The sequence below is a fragment of the Loxodonta africana genome, chromosome 12 (genome assembly GCF_030014295.1).
Source record: "Loxodonta africana isolate mLoxAfr1 chromosome 12, mLoxAfr1.hap2, whole genome shotgun sequence".
Taxonomy (NCBI): Eukaryota; Metazoa; Chordata; class Mammalia; order Proboscidea; family Elephantidae; genus Loxodonta; species Loxodonta africana.
The window spans coordinates 55,841,628-55,868,617 of NC_087353.1; the positions used below are offsets into that span (position 1 = coordinate 55,841,628).

Consider the following 26,990-nt stretch of genomic DNA (forward strand, 5'->3'; position numbering starts at 1 on the left):
TTTGTTCTTTTTCAGTAATGCTTTACGGTATGAGTAATTTCTTAATGATTATTTTTATGATCATCTTAGTCTGCGGTTTTCATTGTTTTGGCTAGATTCCTAGCGGGGGATTTGCCGGGTCAGGATGGTGTGAGCTGAGGGCATGGTGATGGTGCCGTTCACTGAGCGCCTTCCAGGGGGCACTGCCCACTCAGGGCCCTGCCCTGGCACACGACACCGTGGCCTTGGCTGGCTCACAGCCCAGGTGAAGAGCATGAAGTTCACGGTTCACCTTGCTGTGATGGAATATGGCTTTCCCGCTCCACAGTGTGACTTGAACGAATCACTGCCCTGTGACTCAGTGTCCCCACCTGTAAAAACACCCTGTAAAGTTGTTTTGAGGATTAACTGTGATAATACGTTTAAAATGCTCCGGATAGTAGACACTCAGTAAATGGTTGTTCATTGCCTTCAAGTGCATTCTGACTCGTGGCTTCCCTACATGTGCTCCATAGGGTTTTCAAGGCTGTGACCTTTGGGAAGCCCATCACCAGGTCTGTCTTGCTAGGTGCCTCTGGGTGGATTCTAACTAACAACTAACATAACAGAGCCCTGCCCTGGTTGTAATCCTTCCTTCCCTCTAGTCCAGAGGTCACCCCCAGCCTGATTTTCATGTTAATGAGTTAAAGGTGTTTAACATTATACCTTTAGGCAGTTCCAAAGTGCATGAAGTGAGCTAGGCCGGTGCGCATTCATTGAGGGCCTGGAGTGCAGCTCCTGGTGGTGACCTGTGGTCAGTGTTGGAAGTGTAGGTTAGTAAATTCAGAGAAACCCTGTTCCCTGAGCCCTGCTGTCAGTGATACGAAGGAGTAGGCTCAGGAGCAGGCAGCCCGGCCTGTCCCTCTGTCTGCTTCTGGCTCAGGGGAGTGCTCCAGAGGTGCCGGGAGAGAGTGGACATGGACAGTGGCGGGGGGCAGTTGAGGATGCCACACTGACCACTTCTTCCCTTTATCCTTTCCCCAACTCGCCCATGGAGCAGTAGAAACCATCTTATTCTCAGGGTCTTGTGTAAAACCAGCACCCAGCCGCTTGGCGCTGCAGCCCGGAAGCAGGGCTCCCGTCACTGGGACAAGCTGCGTGCAATGGTGTGTCCCGTCAAACGAATGGTGGTCACCACTGTGTGGTATGACTGAAGGCCAGTGCTGGCAGAGCCACGGCAGATGAGCCTGGGAATTCGCCCAGTTACTATAGTCAGTAGCCATGGGGCAGCCATGGACCGGTGACCCTGATGCTCCTGTCTTGTGGGGCCACCCAGCAGCCCTCGGGCAAGTGGATGCGATCCGCCTCATTTTGTAGAGTTGTAGATTGAGGCTCAGGGAGACTGTGGCTTGTGCAGGTCCTCAGTGCTGTCACTTGGCCACAGCTGTCCTCTTGGTGGAAGTTTCCAGGATGTGGAGGGCCGCAGTGAGGCAGTTAGTCTTCAGTCTCTCCTCCTACTTGGTAGCTGGCTGGGCCTGGCTGTGTGCGCTTTCTCTGGGCTGGTGGGATTTGGTGGCAGGGGCCTGGGAGCGGTGCCTGTTGCCAGGTCAGCACCCCAGGGCACCCTGCCTGTGCCAGTTTTTCGCTGAGCCTTGGAGTTGGATTTCTTTCTCCACTGGCCACCTGGGAGCCAGCCTCTTGACCCTACAAGGCCTGCTTTCCATTGGATCCCTCCCATCGCCTGTCCTTCACAGCTCACGTGGGCCTCCTCATGCTTGATTTGATGAGTAAACAGCCTCTGGGAAGAGGGTAGGCTTCATTTTTGGCCTCAAAAGGCTCATTTTAGGATCTGATGACCCTTGGTTGGGAAAGGTGTCTGCGTGCGCACATGCTTTCTGTGTTATTCAGGCATAAAACAGTGCTTATGCTGAGCCAGGCTCTGCTGGAGGGCCTCACAGTCAGCCCACTAGGCCCACCTTTCCAACGGAGAGGCTGAGGCACAGAGGGGTTAGATAACCTGCCCTTGGTGAAACAGCCAGTTCCTGGCAGAGCTGGCCTCACTGGGCAGCACTTGGCCAAGCCCCACCTCGATGCCCTGTGCATGCCAGGGTGTTTCACAGTAATCAGAGTTGAAGCTTTTGGATCTGTTTATTCCTGTGACATCATGGAGTTAGATTCTTCCTTAGCAGGTTTTTAAAAATTAAAAAAGAAAAAAAATCTTAAGAGCCATAAGTTGTTTAAGCCTATTTGTGATTGCTTAAGTGCTGGGTGTGTGAACCCAGCCCCTGCCCCACCCTGGCGGCGCCCTCCACCCTCAGGACCCGCTGACTGCATCACCCCCAAGCTCATTTATAGAGAGACCTTTACTCAGTTTGCACTTTATCTAAAAATATAGAGACAAAGAGATAAAGATCCCAGGTCTGAGGACTATCACTCTTTCCCTCCTTGGCCTCTGACCCACCTTCTTTTCTTTTTTTTTTGTCCCTAGGGCTCAAGGAATTGGGCCCCTGCTAGGTGCCCAGTGACTATGTTTGGGGAATGAGGGGTTAAATCATTTTTCGTTGTTCTAAGTCACCTTTCAGAGCATTTTGAAAATAGAAGAGGAAAAACCACCCTGACATAACCAACCCCTCTGAGGCATTTCTGAGAAGAACCCGCCCCTTCACCTAGGCTCCCCCTCAGCAGCCTCCCAGGAGCCCTAGAAGTGGCCAGAATCAGGGGTGAGGGGGTGGGGTGGGGTTGAAGAGTGTGGGGAGGGGTGCTGCCCAGCCGAAGGCCCTGCATTTCCCCATGGACACTTGCAGTGGCCTCGGGCACTGGGGGCGAGGTCCCTTCTCTACTTCCTCATCTTCCAGATGCAATACTGACCTCCTGCTAGATAACTAAGGATTGTGAGGTGTGCTTTCAAAATGTGTAACTCTGTATTTTAAAACCCAACCTTCAGTCTGCCTGACACTGAGTTTCTGAAGGGTAAAGGGTGTTGGAAGCCACGGAAGCCAGGAGTCCCAGCATGGGAGGAGGTGGGGTCTGGCCTTGTGGGACCTGATGGAAGAGAGGAGTCGTCTGTGGTCCACTTGTTTTCCTTTGGCCCCAATTTGTTTACAGTTTTAATCTCTCTGCCAATCAAATGTCTTATCACTTTCAACAGTTTTGAATGTTGGTTACTGGGTATTTTTCTAAACAATCTTTAGTGAGTGAGACATGTGCTAAGTATTTGAGCTTTGATGTATTTTTGGTGGATATGAAAATGTAACTAGATCGCAAACGAATTTTCCCTTGGGAGAGAGATTCTACTTCTAAGAGGAGACTGCTGAACTCAATACCTAAAAAAAAGTCAAAGAGCTCCTACAACTCAACAACAAAAGACAACCCAATCAAAAAACAGGCAAAGGGCTTGAATAGACATATCTCCAAAGAAGATACACAAATGGCCAGTGAGCACATGAAAAGATGCTTATTAGCCATTAGGGAAATGCAAATCAAAGCCACAGTGAGATACTGCTTCACACCCACTAAGATGGCTCTTACCAGAAAAAAAAAAAAAACAAAATAACCAAGTCAGAAAAACAGAAAATACAAGTGTTAAGGATGTGGAGAAATTGGAATCCTCATCCATTGCTGGTGAAATTGTAAAATGGTATAGCCGCTGTGGAAAACAGTTCTATGGTTTCTCAGAAAGTTAAACGTAGACTTACCATTTGACCCAGCAATTCCGCTTCTGTGTATCTACCCCAAAGAATTGACAGCAGGGACTGAAACAGATGCTTGTACACCAATGTTCACTGCAGCACTGTTCATAATAGCCAAAAGGTGGAAACAACCCAAGTGTCCATCAACAGATGAATTAATAAAATATGGTCTATCCACACAATGGAATATTACTCAGCTATAAAGAGAAGTGAAATTCTGATGCATGCTATGACATAGATGAACCTTGAAAACATTAAACTGAGTGGAATAAATCAGATACAAAAAGGCTAGTATTGTATGATCACACTTATCAAGAAAAGGCAAATGCATAGAGACCAAAGTTTATTAGTGGTTACCAGGGGTGGGAGGGAGGGGGAAATGGGAAGTTATTGTTTAAAGTGCACTGAGTTTCTGTTTAGGGTGATGAAAAATTTGGACATGGATGGTGTTGATGGTTGTACAGCATGGTGAACCCAATTAATGTCACCAAATAATACAGGTAAACATGGTTAAAGTAGCAGATGTTTTGTTACAGATCAAAAAAGCCAAAGAAATTCTTACGTACAAATTATGTGAGACACATTGACCTCTGCAGAAAATGCCCCGCTTACAAATGGGCTGGATTTTTTTTTTTTAATTTAACATCTTAGGAGAGAATTTATTTCCAATGAAACCCTGGGCTTACCATACAAGTTTTTTTTTTGTATGTGTGTGCTTTAAGTGAAAATTTACAGCTCAAGTCAGTTTCTCCTACAAAAATTTATACACACATTGCTATGTGACCCTTATTGTTCTTCCTATAATTTGACAGCACACTCCTGCTTTCTATCCTATATTTCCCGTGTCCATTCAACCAGCTCCTGTCCCCCTCTGCCTTCTTATCTCGCTTCCAGACAGGAGCTGCCTATTTAGTCTCATGTTACCTACTTTAGCATACTCTTCACAAGTATCATTAAATGTCTTATAGTCCAGTCTAATCTTTGCCTGAAGAGTTGACTTCAGGAATAGTTTCAGTTTTGAGCTAACAGAGAGTCCAGGGGCCCTGGGGTCCCTCCAGTCTCATTCACACTGTTAAGCCTGGTCTTTTTACAAGAATTTGAGATTTGCATCCCACTTTTCTCCTGCTCCATCAGGGATTCTCTGTTATGTTCCATGTCAGGGCAGTCATTGGTAGTAGCTGGGCACCATCTAGTTCTTTGGTCTCCGGCTGATGGACTCTCTGGTTTATGTGGCCCTTTCTGTCTCTTGGGCTCATATCTTCCTTGTGTCTTTGGTGTTCTTCATTCTCCTTTGCTCCCAGTGGGTTGGGACCAATTGATGCATCTTAGATGGCTGCTTGCTAGCTTTTAAGACCCCAGACGCCACTCACCAAAGTGGATGCAGAAAATTTTCTTCGTAAACTTTGTATGCCAATTCACCTAGATGTCCCCTGAAACCATGGTCTCCACACTCCTGCCCCTGCTACTGTGTCCTTTGAAGTGTTTGGTTGTATTCAGAAAACTTCATAGCTTTTAGTTTAGTCCAGTTGTGGTGACTTTCCCTGTATTGTGTGTAGGAGTCAGTTGTTCTCCGTCTGACCAAGGGCTCGGTTGTAGAGGTGCGGCCTGGGCCTTATGCACCCATGCAGAGAGCCGCTGAAGCCGGCCGGTATGGTGTGGCAGCTCTGAAAGAGGAGGAAGCATTGCTACGGGACTACGGACCAATTCAGCACAGCAGTGGATAAACAGGAACCAAACCAAACACAGTGCCGTTGAGTCGATTCTGACTCATAGTGACCGTATAGAACAGAGTGGAACTGCCCCGTAGAGTTTCCAAGGAGCGCCTGCCGATTCAAACTGCTGACAGTTTGGTTAGCAGCCGTAGCACTCAACCACTACACCACCAACGTTTCCTGGATAAACAGGGAGCAAGGAATTCTGCTGAGTGTTGAAGTGGCTAGAGCACAGTGGAGTTAGAGGAGGATGTGGTGACTCCCACTTGCCCAGAGATTCCAAAGATGCCATCCGGGCAGCTTCAAGGACTGGATGCTGCAGGCACGGATTCTCCTCTAAATTCACTTTAGGGCATTGCCCTTTCTTGTTCTTGGTGGGGCCACACCATGAGCCTGCCTTCCATGTTTGTCAGTGTCAGGAAGTTAACAGAAGCCTGTCCCACAACTGGGTACAATGCTGCCATCCCCGACAGAGGAGAGAGACTGGTGGCTGGTGTTGGGAAGCCAGGCGGTGGGGGAGGGTGGGTGGCTCCTGGTAGGGAACGAGCATCAACCCTAAGTATGCCTTGGCCATGGGCGGCCACAGCAGCCTCAGGTGTGAGGCCACCCAGCCTTCCCTTAGGTATGAGGGCCTTGTGTTGGGGGGTGTGTGTATGTGTGTGTGTGTGTGTGGTGTGTAAATGAAAGGCCAGTGGTCCTCAGGGGGCTTCCCCCGTGATCCTCACAATAACACTATCTGCAGGACTGAGCAGAGGCTGCGTGCCCAGCTGCTGCTCTGTTAGGTAACTAATGAGGACGGATGGTGGGCAGGCATGTCAAGGGCTTCGTTGCTTTAAATTTCTCCAGAGATTTAAATTTCAGAAGCTACTGAGTAAGCAGGAGTATTTACTTACCATAATTTTGAGTCACGAAGTGGGTGGCATGCCGGCTGGGCTCTGCCAGGAGATTGTGCCTCACTGCGGTGAGTCTGCTGGGCTCTTGCAAGCAGGGCTGCATCTGGGTGGAGGGCTAGGGTGGCACTGCAGGGGGGGTGCCCAGAGCCTGCCCAGACGCCTGACTGACGGCAGGGGCTGCTGGGCAGCGAGGGCCCTCCAGACGGTGGCAGACGTCCGCAGAGAGCTGGCTGTACAGCTTACTTGGTGCCAGAAAACTCCAAAGAGTTAGTCATTTAGCATTATTACAGCTGTCATTTCAACGAACACTTGAACTTCTCACACTCAAAGAGGTTTTTTTCCTTAGGCCTTTCATTTCACTGTTGATGTGTAAAAAGTGCTCTATCAGGTAAGACTGCAGCCAGCATTTCTCTCACTGCAGTCTTGAATTTGCTTATTGAAACATCCCCCACGCCAGTATGTTATGGCTGCCCTGAAGAGAAGACCAGAGCCCCTTGCTGACCTGTGTCAGCTCTGAAAGCTGGTCTTGGCTGAGGTGGTGACTGGGGACCGTGGCTGTGGCAGGAGGACATGCAGGACTCTTAGAAGGAGGAAGGCTACCTGTGGACAGGTGCCCACGTCATATACTAGGGCTGGGGGTTGCCCGATGTGGCCAGGACACTTCCAGAGTCCAGGATGAGGGACTTGAGCCTGTGGTTTGGCTGGCACAGGAAGTCGAATTCAGGGGGCGCCTGGGCCTCTGTGGCCAGCTGCATTTATCGGGCTCCCCATCCCTGTGGTTTGACGTGCCCCAAGGTTTCTGCTCAGCACCCAGGGACGCTGCCTGGAAGTGGCCTGTGGGCTAGGCTGGACAGCTGTGAGTCTAGAGCTGCTCCTGCCACGGGGTCTTTGCACTGGCCAATCCTTGCCTGGAAAGCTCCCTGTGTGAGCTTTCCCCACCTCCTCCTGTCCCCTTCTCAGAAAGGGCTTCTTTGGTGACCTCTCATCCAAATGCAATCGATTCTCTTTACCTGAGGTGGTTCTGTTCTGCAAAGCTGCTGCCAACATTGAATTAGGGAATACAGAATCATTGCTCCTGGGAGAAGACAGGGCTGGGGTCCTGTGAGCCTCTGGTCATGTTTTCATCAACTGGTCAGTATATAACCTTATTTTATGTGTGTTTCTGTTTAAAGTCACCTTATTTAATATATATTGTTGAATCATCAGCATTGAACTCAATGGCCAGCAACATTGTAACACATGTCTACATGAAGCTGGTCTAACTCGTATTTTCTCATAAGGCACACAACAGCCTTCTTGTGCCTAGCAACATGAAACAGCACTTCAGCAGGATGCTGGGGGCCATTTTAAGTAAATCTCCAACAAAAAGCACAAAAATGCAAAAAACGTGGCACCATACAGACTGTGGAGAGGACACTTTTTTGCAGTCTGAGAGCTGAGACAAGAGCAGAGAGTGTTGGCTTGTTCGACCTCAGTGGTGGACGTGTGCATTGGCATCTCACCTTGCCCACTCTGTGGGTGTCTGCAGGTGACCAGCAAAGTGCCACGGGTATTGATTTTGGGGTTACAAATAAATTTTAACAATGAAGCGAAATCACAGATATGGCATCTGCATATAATGACTGTATTCTTGTCTCCCTTCCCTGTTTTTTCTGCACAGTTTATCACTGTCCAACATACGGTAAATTTTCCCTCTGCGTGTGTGTGCGCGTGCACGCGCACGCACCCGCCCCACTGGAATGGGCCGGCTTGAGGGCATGGGCTTTGTTTTGTTCTTTGCTGATTCCCCGGTGCCCAGAGCAGTGTGCAGTGTGCGGATGTGGTAGGTGCTCAGTAAATATTTGTTGATGGAATGAATGAAGTGGATAGGCTTGAGGGTGTTGTGTTTGCTTTCAGTCGATGAAGCTGCTTTGAGATGGCTGGTGGAGGACCTACAGTTTCATATAAAGCATGTGATGGAAAAGCGCATGTGCGTGTGTGTGTGTGTGAGAGAGAGAGAGAGAGAGAGAGATCATCATCTGTTATTGCTATTTTAAAAATGCAGAGTTCTTTTTACACTTACTTTGGATGTTGATTTCAGAACAACTGGCTTCTTTCTGACTTGTGAAACTGCTGTCTTTTGAATGTAAGCCTTAGGGGAGAGTGACACTTCACGCCGTGTGGTGGGCGTGGAGGTTTTAAGTCGCACTGTCTTCCACATGGGACTATTTCCCTCTCTACTGCATGGCGCTGTCTGAGCCGTCCCCCCCCCCGCCCCCACCAGCGTTTAGCCCTTGACTGCACCACCTGAAGCCACTCCTTGCCCCTCACCACTCCAGGCTCTGCCCCATGGCAGCCAGGGGTCTGCTCTGGACCCTCCCAGTACCTACCTGCCCGGCCTCAACTGGGAAATTCTGTAACAGATGTCAGGTTCCCCAGTGGTCATGCTTGTTGAGTCATTGGGTTCGTAGTGTAGTTAATTTACCTCCTGTAAGAGACTTTGACTAGCCTACTGAGCGGATGTACGGTCGTGACTTCAGAGAGTTGGCACCCTTGCGGAGACGATTCCGCATCTCGAGCTGCTCAGTGGGCTGGTCCCAGGTCTAGAACTGCCCTCAGCTTTTCTGGGACCAGTGGAAATGGGGTTGCGGAACATGCCCTGAGCACTGGCAGACAACAGACATGGGCCTGCTGGCCAAGGTGGAATGAAGATGTGGCCGCTGAGATTCTAGATGAAGGGGAGGAGGGTGTTGGACGTTGTGGGTTCTCAGCAGCCATGCGCTTGTCAACACACCACTTCCTCTCCCTTTCCCCCTGTGGTCCTGCCTTCCGGCACCCTCCGGAACATGCACTTTTCCTCCCCTCTGACCACGGAGGGCCCTACCTTCTACCTCAGGGTCTCCCAGACCAGAGCACACACAGCTTAGCTCGGCCCTGAAGCCTTCTGCACCCTCTCCTCTCATGCCAGAGGCCAGCAACCAAGTCGGAGAGAGTTCACCTCGGTTGATTCTAAGGTGAGTGTGCACCTTCAAGGAGAGGCTGGTCAGCGCCTTAGAGCCTTCCTTGGAATTGTGCTTTTGTCCTGGGCGTGCTTGCCAGGCAGCCCCTAAAGGTCAGAGTTAGCTTTAGGTGCGGTCCTGTTTGCAGATGAGAACCCGCGCTTGACCTTTATCTTGGGCTGGGCTCTGTGAGTTCTACAGAGTGCCCTCCCATCATGGGTCACCCACAAGGCACACATGCTAAGAATACCCTCACAGTAGGCTGTGTTAATGCCTGGGTCGTCTGTAAAAGGTGGCCCGTCCCCTGCAGGAAAGCAGTGGCCCCAGTTGGCTCCTTGGTGTGACTGTGACCGCTGCACCCTGTTGTGGGTCAGCCGTGCTTGGCCTGCAGTTCTCCTTTTCGTGCTCTGGTTTCCTGCCACGGCAGCGTGTTCTTTCTCTGTAATGGTTGCCTTACTGTGGGACCAGCAGGGCGTTCCACCCAGGAGCTGAGGCTGGGCTTCTAGTTGTGGTTTTCATCCCTGCTTGGTGTTGAGAATTTGCTTCAGTAGTAAAAAAAAAAGTCTTAAATCAGAAAAATTGCTGGGTGTAACCTTGCAGCAGTGAGCTGTCAAAGGCTGGCCTTTGGGCACAGTGTTGTCAGCGGGGCCCCTGTGCATCCCTGCTCTTCTGTCATGAGGCCCGCCTCCCTGAGACTTTGGGATTAGTGGCATCTTTGCCAGGTTAGTGCTTGTGACACTCTGGGAGCTGAATGTGGGTCACAGCTGTGAGGATGTTGGGTGTCACCACTCACCACTAGAGCTGTGTCCCCCCCCTTCCGCCTGCCTCCACCAGCTGCCCCAGCAGTGTCACCAGCCCTGCCCCCCTGAGCCCACAAACAGGCATAAAGCTCAGTGCACTTCTGCTCCAACTCAGTGCTCCTCAGTGAAAACTTTCCCCTCCCCTCGTCGAGAGCTTGTTTGTGAAGCCACATTGACATTGCTGTTTGCACAGTTTGTATCATGGAAATAAGTTGTTTCTCAGATGCAGTGCCAGGACTTTTAATATGCCTGTTTCAGCACTGACCCTCTCTGTGGACCCAGTGTCTGGCATCTGTCCTCTTCCCCCAACTCTGATGGCCCTTCCTGGGGAGGGAGGTCGAGTGTATGAGAACGGAGCAGAGCTTCTCACCTGCGTGACTGTGGGTGATCGGGCTCCCTGTGGTGGGGCATCCTGTGCACTGTAGGGTGTTGAGCAGCATCCCTGCCCTCACCCACTAGATGCCAGCAGCACCTCCCCACCTCCCAGCTGTGACAACCAGAAATGCCCCAGATACTACCCAGTATCCCTGGGGGTCAGAAATGCCCTGGTTGAGAGCCACTGGATAGGACACGTGAGAGGTGGGGCGGGTGGGGGGCAGGTCCCTAAGACTGGTGTGGGACAAGGAACTTGGTTTGGCTTCTGTCTTTGGTTTCTGAAAACAGCCCCAGAATGCTCAGCAGTCCCAGGTGTCTTCGTTTTTCTAAAAGGACCAATGAGATGGGACCCCAAGGACCACACCTGGTGAGCTAACTTAGGAAAGGGAGGCATATGGAACCAGTCGTTGGGGATTCAGCCAATTGCCCCTATGCATTGAGGCCCCAACAACCATTTAAAGGACCCCGGACCTGGCAGCTTTTTTTTGAGCTTCTGGATTGATGGTGCACATGACAGACCCTTCTAGACCTCGCATGGGAATCTCTTTCTGCATATGCTTTTGTGGTATATTAAAAGGGGTATAGCGAGAATACCCCTTCCTGGGAGTTCTGTAAATAATTCTAATGAATTTTTGAACCCAGCGGGGGCTGCCTGAGCCCTGGTGGTGCATTGGTTAAGAGCTTGGCTGCTACCCAAAAGGTTGGCAGTTTGAATCCACCAGCTGCTTCTTGGAAATCCCATGGGGCAGTTCTGTTCTGTCCTGTAGGGTCACTGTGTGTCAGAATTGACTCCACTGTAACGGGGTTTTTTGTTTGTTTGTTTGTTTGGTTAGGGGCTACCTGGCCTCTGCCTGTTTGTCAGTTGACTAGCGGGACAGAGTCCTGACTTTTGGAGACCCCAGCCTTGGGTGGCTGGTGGACAGAAGTGAGCTGTGGGAAAGTGAGATGTGAATTACCTTTGCATTTGGGGATCGGCCTTGTGCGGGTTATTACTTCAGCAACAGGGAACACGTGGTGGTGTTGGTAGTAGCTGTGTCTGCCCTGACTGGCTGTGCAGCAGGGGGGCCCGAGCCCCTGCAGCTCCTGGGCAGGGGCAGGGCAGCCAGGCCTGGCCAAGCCTCTCCTGATGGGGCTGGTGGGGGAGGCCCTCCGGTGTCTAGTTCTGGGCACCTGGCTGTTGAAGGGTTCTTGGATGCTGACGTTCTGCAGTGAAAACGGCTGTTCTGTGGTGGTTTTTCTGAAGGAATTGAGTCTTACTCTCTGCCACCCCCTCCCCCAAACAAAAAACAAGAGTAACAACAGAACACTTGTCCTGTCCTTCAGAACTCGGTCCTCTCCCACACCTGCTTAGGTATCTGGCTAAGTCTGCCTCTTCACTAACACAAAGCTCGCAACCTTTGAGTTCAAATGATGTTTGTTTATTTTTTTGAGCCCTAGTGGAACAGTAGTTAAGCGATCGGCTGCTAACGAAAAGGTCGGCAGTTCAGATCCACCAGCACCTCCTTGAAAACCCTAAGGGGCAGTTCTGTTCTGTACTATGGGGCCGGTATGAGTTAGCATCGACTGGACAGCCCCGGGTTTGAAAATGTAGCACAAAAGAGAAATTTATGATCCTGCCATGTTCACAACCTCATTTCATTTTGTGGTTTCTGGTCATTCTCTTCCCCCAGGTAGATTTGTTACATTTTTTTCAGTGTTAGTATTTCTATACTCTGCATTCTTTTATACATATGTTTCACTTAAAAAAAATTAAAAAAAATTTTTTTCATTGTGCTTTTAGTGAAAGTTTACAAATCAAGTCAGTCTCTCATACAAAAATTTATATACACCTTGCTATGTACTCCTAGTTGGTCTCCCCCTAATGAGACAACACATTCCTTTTCTCCACCCTGTATTCCCCATGTCCATTTAGCTAGCTTTTGTCCCCCTCTGCCTTCTCGCCTTCTCATCTCCCCTCCAGACGGGAGCTGCCCACATAATCTCATGTGTCTACTTGAGCCAAGAAGCTCACTCTTCATCAGTATCATTTTCTATCTTGCAGCTCAGTCCAACCCCTGTCTGAAGAGTTGGCTTTGGGAATGGTTCCAGCCTTGGGCTGACAGAAGGTCCGGGGACCATGACCTCTGGGGTCCTTTTAGTCTCAGTCAGACCATTAAGTCTGGTCTTTTTAGGAGAATTTGAGATCTGCATTCTACTGCTCTCCTGCTCCATCAGGGATTCTCTGTTGTGTTCCCTGTCAGGACAGCCATCAGTTATAGCTGGGCACCATCTAGTTCTTCTGGTCTCAGGCTGATGCAGTCTCTGGTTTATGGGTCCCTTTCTGTCTCTTGGGCTTATAATTACCTGTGTCTTTGGTGTTTACTCGCCTTTGCTCCAGGTGGGTTGAGACTAATTGATGCATCTTAGATGGCCACTTGCTAGCATTTAAGATCCCAGACGCCAGTCACCAAAGTGGGATGCAGACTATTTTCCTAATAGATTATGTTATGCCAGTTGACCTAGATTTCCCCTGAAACCATGGACCCCAGAAGCCCGCCCCTGCTATGCTGGCCTTCAAAGCATTTGGTTGTATTCAGGAAACTTATTTGCTTTTGGTTTAGTACAGTTGTGCTGACCCCTCCTGTATTGTGTATTGTCTTTCCTTTCACCTAAAATAGTTCTTGTCACCTATCTAATTAGTGACTACCCCCTCCCTCCCTCCCTCCCTCCTCACCTTCTCCGTGCCCTCATTACATCAAAGAATATTTTCTTCTCTGTTTAAACTGTTTCTCGAGTTCTTATAATAGTGGTCTCATACAATATTTGTTTCTTTGCAACTGACTAATTTCACTCAGCATGATGCCTTCTACATTCCTCCATGTTATGAAATGTTTCCTGGATTCATCATTTTTCCTTATTGATGCATAGTATTCCATTGTGTGAATATACCATAATTTATTTATCCATTCATCCGTTGATGGGCACCTTGGTTGCTTCCATCTTTTTGCTATTGTAAACAGTGCTGCAGTGAACATAGGTGTGTATATATCTGTTCGTATGCTTCACTATTTAATTAGCAGTAATTTCAAACCAATAGGAAAGTTGCAAGAATACACCCTTAAACCAGAATCACCAACCGCTTTAATTTTTTTTTAACCATGTTTCCACAGCTTTTATATTTTTAAGGGGTGCATAGTATTCCATTACACCTATATGCCGCGTTTACTTCATCATTCTCTGTGTGTGCATCTGGGCTATTGTAAGGTTTTTTTTTTTTTTTTAATAACTTTTATTAAGCTTCAAGTGAACGTTTACAAATCCAATCAGTCTGTCACATATAAGTTTACATACATCTCACTCCCTACTCCCACTTGCTCTCCCCCTCTTGAGTCAGCCCTTTCAGTCTCTCCTTTCTTGACAATTTTGCTGGCTTCCCTCTCTCTCTATCCTCCCATCCCCCCTCCAGACAAGAGTTGCCAACACAATCTCAAGTGTCCACCTGATATAATTAGCTCACTCTTCATCAGCGTCTCTCTCCCACCCGCTGACCAGTTCCTTTCATGTCTGATGAGTTGTCTTCGGGGATGGTTCCTGTCCTATGTCAACTGAAGGTCTGGGGAGCATGGCCGCCGGGATTCCTCCAGTCTCAGTCAGACCATTAAGTTTGGTCTTTTTGTGAGAATTTGGGGTCTGTATCCCACTGATCTCCTGCTCCCTCAGGGGTCCTCTCCTGTGCTCCCTGTCAGGGCAGTCATCGATTGTGGCCAGGCACCAACTAGTTCTTCTGGTCTCAGGATGATGTAGGTCTCTGGTTCATGTGGCCCTTTCTGTCTCTTGGGCTCTTAGTTGTCGTGTGGCCTTGGTGTTCTTCATTCTCCTTTGATCCAGGTGGGTTGAGACCAATTGATGCATCTTAGATGGCCGCTTGTTAGCATTTAAGACCCCAGACGCCACATTTCAAAGTGGGATGCAGAATGATTTCATAATAGAATTATTTTGCCAATTGACTTAGAAGTCCCCGCAAACCATGTTCCCCAGACCCCCGCACTTGCTCCCCTGACCTTTGAAGCATTCATTTTATCCCGGAAACTTCTTTGCTTTTGGTCCAGTCCAATTGAGCTGACCTTCCATGTATTGAGTGTTGTCTTTCCCTTCACCTAAAGCAGTTCTTATCTACTGATTAATCAATAAAAAACCCTCTCCCACCCTCCGTCCCTCCCCCCCTCGTAACCAGAAAAGTATGTGTTCTTCTCAGGTTTACTATTTCTCAAGATCTTATAATAGTGGTCTTATACAATATTTGTCCTTTTTCCTCTGACTAATTTCGCTCAGCATAATGCCTTCCAGGTTCCTCCATGTTATGAAATGTTTCAGAGATTCGTCACTGTTCTTTATCGATGCGTAGTATTCCATTGTGTGAATATACCACAATTTATTTACCCATTCATCCGTTGATGGACACTTTGGTTGCTTCCAGCTTTTTGCTGTTGTAAACAGAGCTGCAATAAACATGGGTGTGCATATATCTGTTTGTATGAAGGCTCTTGTATCTCTAGGGTATATTCCTAGGAATGGGATTTCTGGGTTGTATGGTAGTTCTATTTCTAACTGTTTAAGATAACACCAGATAGATTTCCAAAGTGGTTGTACCATTTTACATTCCCACCAGCAGTGTATGAGAGTTCCAATCTCTCCGCAGCCTCTCCAACATTTATTATTTTGTGTTTTTTGGATTAATGCCAGCCTTGCTGGTGTGAGATGGAATCTCATCGTAGTTTTAATTTGCATTTCTCTAATGGCTAATGATCGAGAGCATTTTCTCATGTATCTGTTGGCTGCCTGAATATCTTCTTTAGAGAAATGTGTGTTCATATCCTTTGCCCACTTCTTGATTGGGTTGTTTGTCTTTTTGTGGTTGAGTTTTGACAGAATCATGTTGATTTTAGAGATCAGGCGCTGGTCGGAGATGTCATAGCTGAAAAATTCTTTCCCAGTCTGTAGGTGGTCTTTTTACTCTTTTGGAGAAGTCTCTAGATGAGCATAGGTGTTTGATTTTTAGGAGCTCCCAGTTATCGGGTTTCTCTTCATCATTTTTGGTAATGTTTTGTATTCTGTTTATACCTTGTATTAGGGCTCCTAGGGTTGTCCCAATTTTTTCTTCCATGATCTTTATCGTTTTAGTCTTTATGTTTAGGTCTTTGATCCACTTGGAGTTAGTTTTTGTGCATGGTGTGAGGTATGGGTCCTGTTTCATTTTTTTGCAAATGGATATCCAGTTATGCCAGCACCATTTGTTAAAAAGACTATCTTTTCCCCAGTTAATTGACACTGGTCCTTTGTCAAATATCAGCTGCTCATACGTGGATGGATCTATGTCTGGTGTAATTTCTGAAACTGCTGCAGTGGTATATTTTATAAATGTGGCCTCAGAGTAAGGCAAAAGATGATTACTTTATGCCCAAGGGGTTTTTGTATATGGGGGATACTTACTAGCTGAGCTTTCTTTAATGTTAAACTATTAAACTTCTACATCTGTTAAAGATTTTACTGAACACTTAAACACTACTAACAACTAGAAAATGAAAACTTTGTTTTTGCTAAGATTTTCTTAAATATTAATTACAAAGTTAACCATGTGCTCCTAAATATTTTATTGATATTGTGTGACTGATTAATTCCTTCCTATTTTTACGTGTATTTTTGTGCCTCGCCTGGGGTTACAATGATTGGAGCAGCCCAGCCTCACAGCTGCAGTCTACTGTGATGGCTGCTTGGCTGGGATCTGGGGTGGGCTCTGTCTCCCTGGGGCTGTCCAGTGGAGCCAGCCTCCTGGGCGCCCCCAGGCAGAACCGAGCTTTAGCGGCTGCTTCACAGGCCGTCCCAGGCTCTGCCTGTTCTTACCATCTAGTGCCTCCTTGCTCACCATGTTTGGGTCACAGGGTGTTCCATCTGGATTTGTTTTTCCTTTGTTAAGCACATTGCAAGTATGAAGATGTGCACTCCTGTTAGTGCTTCTCCCAGGGTGGCTGCACTGTCATCCTGCTGCACCTCATAAGGTACCGTGTGCCTACTAGACGGACCTGTCTTTCCAGTACTGGGTACAGTTCCTGCTTTTTCCAGAACCCTTGGCTCCCTGTGCCTACCCTTGCCCATTTATAAGGAGAGAGAAAAGTACTTGTCTATCCTTTGTAAAGAAACATACACACAATACAAGAAGCAAGCCTTGGAATGCCCACCCACCCCTGTTTACTCAGATTGATAAAATTGGGCATTCCATTGTGTTTACCTTGCTTTTATGTTGCAATATCGATCACCTTTCATTATAGACTCCTGGCTTCTCCCAGCTTCAGCTTACTCTGATTACCTGTCATTAATATCTCCTTTCAGTGTTGAAGGGCCACAGTGTTTAAGGGCAGCCTCCCTGCCTCTCACCACTCCATGGGCCTTGTTTTCACACATAACAGGACATTCTAGGGCCATATTATTTTTCCCTGGTCTAAGGCCTGGAGCCAGGTGCTCTCCTGGATTCTTTTAGTGGAGAACTGTATTGTCCGCAACTCCGTGGGTGCAGAGTAGAACTGCCCCATAGGATTTTTGAGACTGTGACCTTTTGGAAGCAGGTGGCCAGGCTTGCCTTCCAAGGCGCCCCAGATGGGTTCGAACCACCAACCTTTCAGTTAGAAGAGTGCTTAACTGTTTGTGCCACCCAGGGTCTCCTGGAGAACGGAACTAGAACCCAAAATCTGGGTGCTGGGAGTTGACTTCATGTTGTCGCACAGCAGTCTGGTGGCCAGTAGCTATCAGGACATTTCAGTGTCAGAGCTGCACAAGCCAATTCTTTCTCCTGTTGTGAGTTCCACTTTTATATTTCAGCCCTTTCTTAATGCCCACTTTTAAAGTTGTAAGGGTGATTCTACCCTGTTTTGTGTCTTACGTGGCTCACTGACAACTGTCTTGTAGTTGTTTTTGTTGACAATTGCCAGTCTGCAGCGACAGGGGACAGGGGTTTCCTGTACCAGCCAAAGTTGTATGAGTGCACTTGCTGCCCTGGTCTTGCCAGCATTGGGTGCGCCTGTGTATTGTAAACATATTCATTTATCATTCTTATCTACTAGTTCATCCCCCACCTCTTTCCAATAATTAAAAACATCCAGTGCTATCTCTAGTTGCTTTAACTTGTCTTTGAGTACTGTACACATTTCATCTTTTGGTTACTTGAGCTTTTTGGTGACTACTCTTTGCCCATTTCTTTATTGAAAGTCCTGATGACCTGTGTGTCTGTTCTTATGCCAGTACCACAGTTTTGATTACTGTAGCTTTTAGTATGTTTTTATTTCAAAAAGTATGAGTCTTCCTACTTTGTTCTTTTTCAAAATAATTTTGCCTATCCTGGATCCTTTGCATTTCCATATGAATTTTAGGATCAGCTTGTCATTTTCTGGTGGCGTAGCTGTTAAGTATAATGGCTAGTATCCAAAAGGTCAGCAGCTCTAATCCACCAGGCACTCCTTGGAAACTCTATGGGGGCAGTTCTACTTTGTCCTGTAGGATTGCTATGAGTTGGAATCGACACAGTGGCAACGGGTTTGTTTTTTGTGTGTGTGCGTGTATCAGTTTCTGCAAAGACGTTGCTAAGATATAGATAGGGATTGCATTGAGCAATGTTTTTTAGAATTTTACAATCTATAACCTTTCAATTAGTTTGGAGTTACTTTGGTGTGTGGTCAGCAGTTTGACTCTGAATAAATTATTCCCAAATTGTTAACCAGTTATTCCAGTACCATCTTGCTGAGAAGCTTACTTTTTATCAAATGTGATTTTGATGTGTAGTTGGCGGTTCTTGAATGCTCTCTTCCCTAACATTATGTTTCTACTTCTGTTTCTGGCCATCGAGTAAAGTCCTAATTTGGGCCTCCTGTGTGTCCAGCCTGATACCAAGTGGGTGGATGGGCAGGGCGAGGGGCTTCTGTCCGGGTGCTTGGACTGGCAGCCACAGCAGACAGGGTTGGGACAGAGTGGCTGGAGCTTTGTGCAGTGATGAGGGAGGGCATGAGCACAGGGGATTGAGGGGAGAAGAGGGACAGCCTCTGGACCAGGGGCACAGTGTCTGGTGGGCTGCAGGGTGGGGCCGGCGGGGATTCTCCAAATGTCCCAGCAGACATCAAGTGGTCTACTGTGTCTCAGGCTTGGCTGTAACAGTTCCAGCATGTAGGATCTGACTGCTCTTGTGTGCCCCCAGTATGACGCCGTCCCCATCCAGCCCAGCGTGGTGTTATGTTCCTGCTCATCCCCATCCATGGTGAGGAGCCAGACTGATGCCGGCAGCGCCCCTGCTGTTCCCAGCAGCAGCAGCAGGCAGGGGCCCAGCATGGATGGCACCATGGTTGAGCCCAGGCCTGGCGCCAATGCCCTGCAGCACGCTGCTCAGCCGCCGGCCCAGCCTCGCAAGAAGCGGCCCGAAGACTTCAAGTTTGGAAAGATTCTTGGCGAAGGCTCTTTTTCCACAGTGAGTACCGCTGCTGCTCTTGAGGCAGCTGACCCTCCATGGAGCCTCGAGCTAGAAAACCTGGCCGGCAGAGTGGTCCCCCTGGGAGAAAGCGTCTGTCCTGGGGTCTCTAGCCCCTCGTGGGTCCTGTCGTGAAGGTGACTGGAGTCTCCCACCCAGCTGCCCACCTGCTGCAGGGCATATGAACCCTAAGCTGGTTTTGTAGATGAAAGCTTTACAAAGTATCTCTTGATTTCTTTTTTAATGCACTAACTTTTCATTCTAGCCAAATACTAGCCAGATACATTCTGGTTACAGTCTGTGTTCTTAGGTCCCTTTGACAGAGGCCTTGGGAGGCTTTCTGTTCCTTAGATTGAAAGTCAGTATCAGTGTTCTTATTCTTTCAGAGATTTCTGGTACCATTTCATGACCTTAATTATTTCTCTGCTCTTTTAAAAGTGTGGAGCTGTGGTGGCTCAGTGATTAAGAGCTTGGCTGTTAACCAAAAGGTTGGCAGTTTGAACCCACCAGACACTCTTTGGAAACTCTATGGGGCAGTTCTGCTCTGTCCTATAGGGTCGCTGTGAGCTGGAATTGACTCAACAGCAACAAGTTTTTTTCTGTGTGTGTGTGTGTGTGTATTTTAAAGTATGGACAGAACAGTGTGCCCTTGATGTGTGTGGGGGTGCACCCCAGCATCCCTGAGCCCTTAGGCCTGTGTCCTCAATTTCATAAACAGAGAGATTTGCCAGGTGCTGTCTAGGCAGCACCGGGTTTGGACTGGTCTAGTCAGTTGTTAGCTCTCTGACAACCTGAGTGACAGTTTTGTCTGTTATGTGATTTTTTTTTCCTTCTTAAAGCAAAGAAATGCACCCCTCTACTGAAGAGGAAACAGCTGGGCCCCAGGCTGCAGTGCAGGCAGGGAACCAGGCGCACTCATCCAGCCCCAGAGCATAGTCTGCACCCGTGCCTCCACAGAACATGGCCACTGCCTGCTGGGATTCCGTGGTGGCAGCCGAGTGTGCTGAGGATGCCCCTGACTCTAGAGGCCTGCTTGCTGCAGGGGTGCCTGAGTGCCCTAGCTCTGTGGAGAATCCATAGTTGAATTGTTTTTCTCTTTTTGACATTTGTGAAATACTCCAGAATAGAAGAACGTGAAGAACACCCATGTACCCAACATCTTGTTTAAATTAATGTTAATTTTTTGCTCCTCTTAAATTTTCCTGACGATGGAAACACATAAGCCGTGAGCCTGCCCCCAGTAGCTCTGGAATGCACTGCCCCATCCTGTCCGAAAGAAGGCCTCTGGTTTGCAGAGAGCCTGGGGCAACGTACAGCCACTGACAGCAGCACAGCCAGAGAAGACGGAGCCTCCGTCTCTTCACTTGTGCTTTGCCAGATGTTTCCCTTGGCTGGAAAGCGAGGTGGCCCTCGGTCTCCACGGTGTGTGGGAAGGCAGCACGGCACCACTTTCTCCTCGTGCTGAGAAACTGTGGTCATGACTCATCACCCCTGTGCCCTGTGAGCCCTGTGCTGGGGGTGCCCTGGAAAGCCGTGTGAGCAGGCTCATTCCTGGGCCCCTGGGAGCCCTACAGGCCTGGGTCTCTGCATCTGCGTGTCCCCTGCAGTCCTGGAATGGAAGCCACTTAGGGTTAGATTTCAGAGGAGGGGGCAGTGACAGTTACAAGCTGGCGGGATCTTTGCTGACAGATCCTGGTGCCAGTGCTGGACTGTCTGGAAGGCCCCCGGGGACGGTCATGATGTCCAGTCTGCCCTGCTATCACCCCAGTGGTGTGGACTGATGCGTCATGCCCTTTCCTCTGGAAGAGAAACCCTTCCCTCACGGGGAAACCTGCTTTTGAGCTGCTGGATTTACATAACAGAAAGATTAGGGAAAAACCTTGTTCAGAAAGGGACCCCGGTAAACTCCAGTGCTCACTAACAGCTAACATAATTCTTCGTTTTTGCTATTTACAAAGCTAGTACTTGCTCCTGTGAAGAGACTTAAATATGCAGAAGTACATAGCCTGGAGAAGAATGCGCCTTCCGCCTCTCTCCTCCAGCTGCAGACAGCAGTCTAGGGTAGAGCTCTCTGGAAAGATCTCTGAGATTTTTCCACTCCAGTGTACACAGTCTGTCCTCATTCTTCTTCCTAAGGTCTGGTGTTCCACCAGCACTGTTCCAGGATGCTTCCGACGAGGCCTAAAGGGATCCCGTAATGGGAGAGCATGCCTAAGTGTGGGCAGCGGAGTTTGCAATGATGAGTCCTTCCATCTGGCTGGGGGTCTCTCAGGCACAGGGACAGGGCTGCATCTGTTTGGGGTCCACAGGCCACCCCTCTTCAGGTGACCAGCTGCAGGGGTGCCTCCACGGGCAGTGCTGGCACAGGGGGGTCATCAACTGTGTCACCTCAGATCGCTCCCACGCAGCCCCAGGACTACTTGTGGAGAAAGGCTTCCTCCACTTGAGGGCATGCTGTGTTGAGGCTTCTGTCTCGAACTGGGATTTGAATACAAGACTCGGGTGCGCTACCCAGAGGTACTAGGTGGGCCTCTGACAGAGCTGTGGGAAGATAGCCCGCTCTTGGCTGGGGCTCCAGGAGGGCACACCCAGGGCGGACAGCTTCTTGTCCCTTCATAGCCCAGATAATACTGATGATGTCTGAGAGTGTCATCAGTAAAAACGTATGGCAAAAATTTAATGGAGAAAGCCCAAATTCCGGGTGGCATTTTGCAATGAACATCTACCAGAAGGACATAGCCTTGAATTTCTTTTTGGAAGAAATTTCCAGTACTCACTTGTGGTAGTATTAAGTACTACTTCTTCCTAATCTCCGAAGGTTCCATTAGTCTGGGATGTTCCTGAATTTATACTTTCACTGCCCCATGGGAACTATTGGCAGCAGATCAGCAACGTTCTGAAAACACTTGAGAGATGACATGTTTGCTGTTAATGATTAGAACCCACTCTCGTGGCACTCAACCATGTTTGGTGTCATAGGACCAGAAATTGTACATGCGACGGCCAACCTTCAATGGGGGCAGGGGGAAGCAGGGTGGGGTGGACCCAAAAGTGAGGTAATGAGCACAGTGCCCAGTTACATGGTATGTCTTTTCCCTTCTCTCCACCACCAGGTCGTCCTGGCCCGAGAACTGGCCACCTCAAGAGAATATGCGAGTAAGTAAGAATGCCCAAGCCCTGTGTCGGGGTGCAGGGATGGTGTGGCCTTACGGCCTGTGCAGCTGGTTAGTGGGCATTCCGGAGTGCCATGCTGATAGCAGCATGTAGGACACTGTTGGTCTCAGAGACCAGCCAGTTTCCTGAAGAGCCTCAATCGTATCTGTTACATGTATGAGTTGTGTCTTCAGTATTTTATTTTATTTTTTACTGTTTCCAGTGGTAGTAACTCGCTTCTCTTTCACCCTAAGTTAAAATTCTTGAGAAACGTCACATCATCAAGGAGAACAAGGTCCCGTATGTGACCAGAGAACGGGATGTGATGTCGCGCCTGGACCACCCCTTCTTCGTGAAGCTTTACTTCACATTCCAGGATGACGAGAAGCTGTGTATCTTTTGAGTGCTCAGAGCAGTCTGGGACCCCTGACGTTTGGGAATCATGACCCTGTGGTCTGTTTTCCCAAGTAGCCCCTTCTCCTAAAAGGAAAAGGGCGGCGTATTAGAAATACAAAGTTGATTCGATGTTAACTGTGCTCAGGGAACCTCTTAGTTGATGTGTCAGGAAGCAGCAAGGGAGGCCTGGGCAGCTGAGGCTCCTGTTTTAAGGCGACGTTGGTAAGCACAGTTTCTGGAGGGTGGTGGTTATCTGACCCAGTGGTTGCAGGCATTTGTTCAGTCATTCTGTCTCAGTAACCACTGCCCTTGGAGTGTCTGTAGGTGTCAAGTCCTGTGCTCAAGTCAAGTGGGGTGGGAGAGGCACGTGGAGGGGCGTGTTCAACCCCCATTGAACAGCCAGGGGAGGACCCTCAGGAGCTGAACACTTTGTGTGCCCCAAGAACCTGGCCTTCCTCTGCCCTTGCTGCTTCTGGTGACTCAGTCCCTCTCTTCTACTGGGCTGTCTGGGCTGCTTCTCCTTCAGGGACCCCACGTTCCCTGTGCCTCCCGGGGCCCTCTTTCAGCCCAGGGCTCTCTGGTTGTAAGACACTGGGGAGCAGTGCAGGGCTGGCTTCACCAGAACCCACGGATGGTCGTCCTGCTGGCCGTGTGGCTCTGAGATACCTCCCATGCCCACCTTGTCCTCCCCCAGGGCCACCTTCTGAGGGTAGTGCAGTGTCCAGACCAAAGTGACCACACTTCTTAATGTCCAGGTAGGGTGGCCGGGGAGTGATCGTGGTGCTTTGTCCAGTGGTGCATGCTGCCCTTGGTTTGTAACCCCGCAGCCTCTGTGGGGTCACACCCAGGACTGCTGCCCACTGGAGATGCTATGGCGTCTGTGGTGGGGTCCAAAGACAGGAACATGTGCAGAAGAGCCCGAAACGACCGCTGTCCTCCCACTAGCCTGATTTCCACATGACAGAGCTGTGGGAGGGTACCCTTCCCGTCTAGCACGTGAGAGCTGGGCAGATCTAGGTGTCCGTTGCTCGGGCTCTTCCTGCACCTCCCTTGAGTATGGTCCTGCACCTTCTCGTCCCCTGTTGCAGTGTCCATCCTGAGGCCTCAGGTGACTGGGCTCCAGTCTTCTCTCTCCTTTGTTCTGTGACCTTGAGGAAGTTGCTTAACCCTTTGGTTCGGGGTTCCTTTTCAAAGTGCAGGCAGTGGGCTCACCACACTCCCAGGTTCTATGCCTCAGGGCTGCCTTCTCACTGCCCTGGGGCCTGGGCTGTGAAGTGTGCTAGGGGGATTCTGGATGAGTAATTCGGGCTGAGGCACGTGTGTGTGTGCGTGCATGCGTATCTGGAGCATTTTTTGGTGCTCTGTTCTAAGCAGAGAACTAGATGGGTCTCATTCAGGAACCAGAACCCGGTGAATAGTCAGATAAGGGCCCAGACTTGTGCCTCCATGGCCATGGCTGAGCCCACACAGGCTTCACGTGAGGCTCTGCACCAGCCCAGGTGGAACCATCTGCCCAGAAGTGCTTAGCTGGGCTTGGGGTCTGGCTGGCCAGAGCTGGGGGCTGCGAGGGCCTGAGCTGTGGAGGCCCTGGTGTAGGCAACCTGCTACCTGACTGGTGGCCTAGGCCCTCTTTGCGGAGTGAGTGGAACGGGGCCTGGCCAGACTCTGTTCCCTGGAAGTGATTCAGTGTTTTTGATTCAGGTCCTGTTGAAAGGTGTCTGAGCTGGGGGGCTCAGGTGGCCAGAGGTGGGCTACCAGGGCAAGCTTCCTGCTGCTCTGGGTGTCCCTCCTGTTCTCCTGGGCTTGTCCTCACCACACTGCAGCCGGGGAGGCATCTTAGTAAACAGAGACTAGAGCAGAACACAAAGGCCTCCTGCGCCTCAACCCAGGGCGGCCACTTCCTGGGGCAGTGAGGATGGGATTCACAGCTCCAGGGTGCTCAGGTGCCCAGAGGTGTCCCTTAGTAGATGTAAATGTTTGGTGCTTCTAGGAGGAAGCAGTTATATGGAACCCACATACTGTCTAACCTTAATCCCTTTTTGGGAAAAGGAGAATAGAAATAACCCAAATCACAACACGTTGGTGCCCGAGGGAGGGATGTCTGTACATCCGTCCCACTCCCAGTGTTGCCTCACAGATGGAAGAGAAGGTGTTGGAGGCAAGAAGCTGATCACATGGCTTTACTCTCACAAGATGTGTCACGGCGTAGAAAGGAACATTCCTTTGGGAGATGTTTAGCACAGCACATGGGGCACAGCAGGGGCTCAGTAAACATCAGCAGTGTTCTTTAATTAAAAAAATTCTTATGAGGGTTCTGAGGTAACTATAAAAGATGAATTTTACACCCTTCCTTAACGATACAATGTTCAGATTTTGGCCTTAGTTATGCCAAAAATGGAGAACTACTTAAATACATTCGCAAAATTGGCTCATTCGATGAGACCTGTACCCGATTTTATACCGCCGAAATCGTGTCTGCTTTAGAGTACCTGCATGGCAAAGGCATCATCCACAGGTAACCCTCAGGCAGGGACTGGACCCACAGTGATGACAGACTGTGAAGACTAACACTAGGCTAGGCTTTAAAAGGACCGCCTTCTGCCTTTGTTAAATCAGGGCCAAGGACTTTACTGCGTTGATGCCAAAACAGGTGGTGCCCTATGGGGTCAGCTCTAGTTTATGTAATGAAGGTGTGACTAAGCTAACAGGTGATGCCTCAGGTGACACAGTTGTGGAGAGACACACGGGCTTTTAAGCAGCACTGCCGAGCTCACAGCTCCTTGGGCCATCTTGAGTGGGATTTTATTCTGTCAGTTACAGCTCTATGTATCACTACTTCTGATAGAGTCAAATAGAACCTTCTCAAAGCTCTTGATTTTATGGTGAAAAACAATAGATCCTATGTCCCTCATCAGAAGTTCATGAAGCAACAGGTGCAGTCAGGAAACGCATAATGGGAATGTCCCCTTGGTTGCACTGGACGTTTGTTCGGGCTGGGCTTTCAGCCAGACTCACACACTTGGCTGTGACTCTTGGTTTTTAGTAAAGATGATAAGTATTAATCAGTCCATTTTGTTTTCAGCAATATTTAAAGCATGTAATAATGCAACTGCTTTAAAAATTTCATCTCTAATGTAGAAATCTACCTTTTCAGGGACCTTAAACCAGAGAACATTCTGTTGAATGAAGACATGCATATCCAAATCACAGACTTTGGAACCGCCAAAGTGCTCTCCCCTGAGAGCAAGCAAGGTGCGTGCGGCCGCGTGCCAGGCTGCGTTCATCCTGATGACAGGTGCTTTCTCAGCGAGATCTGCCAGATGTCTGGGGGTGGAGGGAGGCACTGCCTGTGGGGGACCGTCCCTGTTCTGCTGTTGCCAGTTCTGGTGCGCACCACTGGGGCTGCTCCCAGAGCTGCTGGGTGCTACCTGCGTTCCTGGTCACCAATGCAGGGCCATGGGCTTGGTGCAGCCCACGCCCACTGCCTCCTCCTTGGCGCTGGGGGTCTCCCAGTGCCCTCTGCTCCCTGTGGCCACAGAGGTCGTGAGACACAGGTTGAGGGGCACTGTCATGGGGTATAGGTCATGGGCCATGGGTCATGAGACAGTCTTGGGGTGTAGGTCATGGGACACGGGTTGTGAGACATAGTCATCGCGTATAGTTCGTGGGGCATATGTCGTGGGATGCGGGTTGTGGGACATAGGTCGTGAGACATGGGTCGTGAGACACAGTCATGGGGTATACGTCATGGGACATGGGTTGTGAGACACAGTCATGGGGCATAGGTTGTGCGGCACGGATTGTGGAGCACAGTCATGGGGTATATGTTGTGGGGCACGGTCATGGGGTATAGGTTGTGGGGCACGTGTTGTGGGGTATAGGTCATATGTCCTGGGATGCAGGTCATGGGATATAGGTCATTGGGTGTAGGTCATGGGGCACAGATCATGAGACATAGTCGTGGGGTATAGGTCGTAGGGCACAGGTCATGGGGCATGGTCGTGGGGTATAAGTCGTGAGGCCCAGTCATGGGGTATAGGTCGTGGGGCACGGGTCATGGGGTATAGGTTGTGGGATGTATGTTGTGGGACAAGGGTCGTGGGGTATAGGTCATGGAGTATAGGTCGTTGGGCGCAGGTGGGGCATGGGTTATGAGACGCAGTCATGGGGTATAGGTTGTGGGACATAGGTCACAGGGTTTATGTCATGGGACACAGTCATGGGGTATATGTCATGGGGCATGGGTTGAAGGGCATGGGCATTGTTCATTCAGTGAGGTTCTGCACGGTTACAGAGTGAGTGTGCATTTACCGGTGGCTCATGTGCACACTTAACATCGCAGACAGACCCTCCCTCCAAGTCACTCTTCCCCGGGATGGTTTCCAGCCCCGGTGGTCTATGGTGACAGCTCCGTCACCCGAGGCGGTGTTGCCAGAAAGCAACCTGGGTTGTCTCAACCATGCAAGATCCTGACTGTCCTTCAGGTGTCTGCTAGATGAAAATCACAAGCAGAAGGGGTCAAGAGTGGCACTTTAACTTCTGGAGACTGTT

General features: G+C 49.4%; 1 protein-coding gene across 4 annotated transcripts in view; it reads left to right on the forward strand.

The window, feature by feature from the left end:
• PDPK1 (3-phosphoinositide dependent protein kinase 1) overlaps window positions 1-26,990 on the forward strand; it is a 71,530-nt gene that overhangs the window by 22,734 nt on the left and 21,806 nt on the right. For 3 of the 4 annotated variants that reach the window (XM_010597389.2, XM_064295406.1, XM_064295405.1), the window contains exons 2-6: window positions 18,624-18,890; window positions 22,004-22,046; window positions 22,298-22,435; window positions 24,810-24,954; window positions 25,594-25,691. In XM_010597389.2, the coding sequence (XP_010595691.1) occupies window positions 18,624-18,890; window positions 22,004-22,046; window positions 22,298-22,435; window positions 24,810-24,954; window positions 25,594-25,691 (691 nt within the window). Of the gene's footprint in view, window positions 1-4,036; window positions 9,246-18,623; window positions 18,891-22,003; window positions 22,047-22,297; window positions 22,436-24,809; window positions 24,955-25,593; window positions 25,692-26,990 lie in introns of those variants that run through there. The other variant, XM_023557501.2, reaches the window with a different exon arrangement.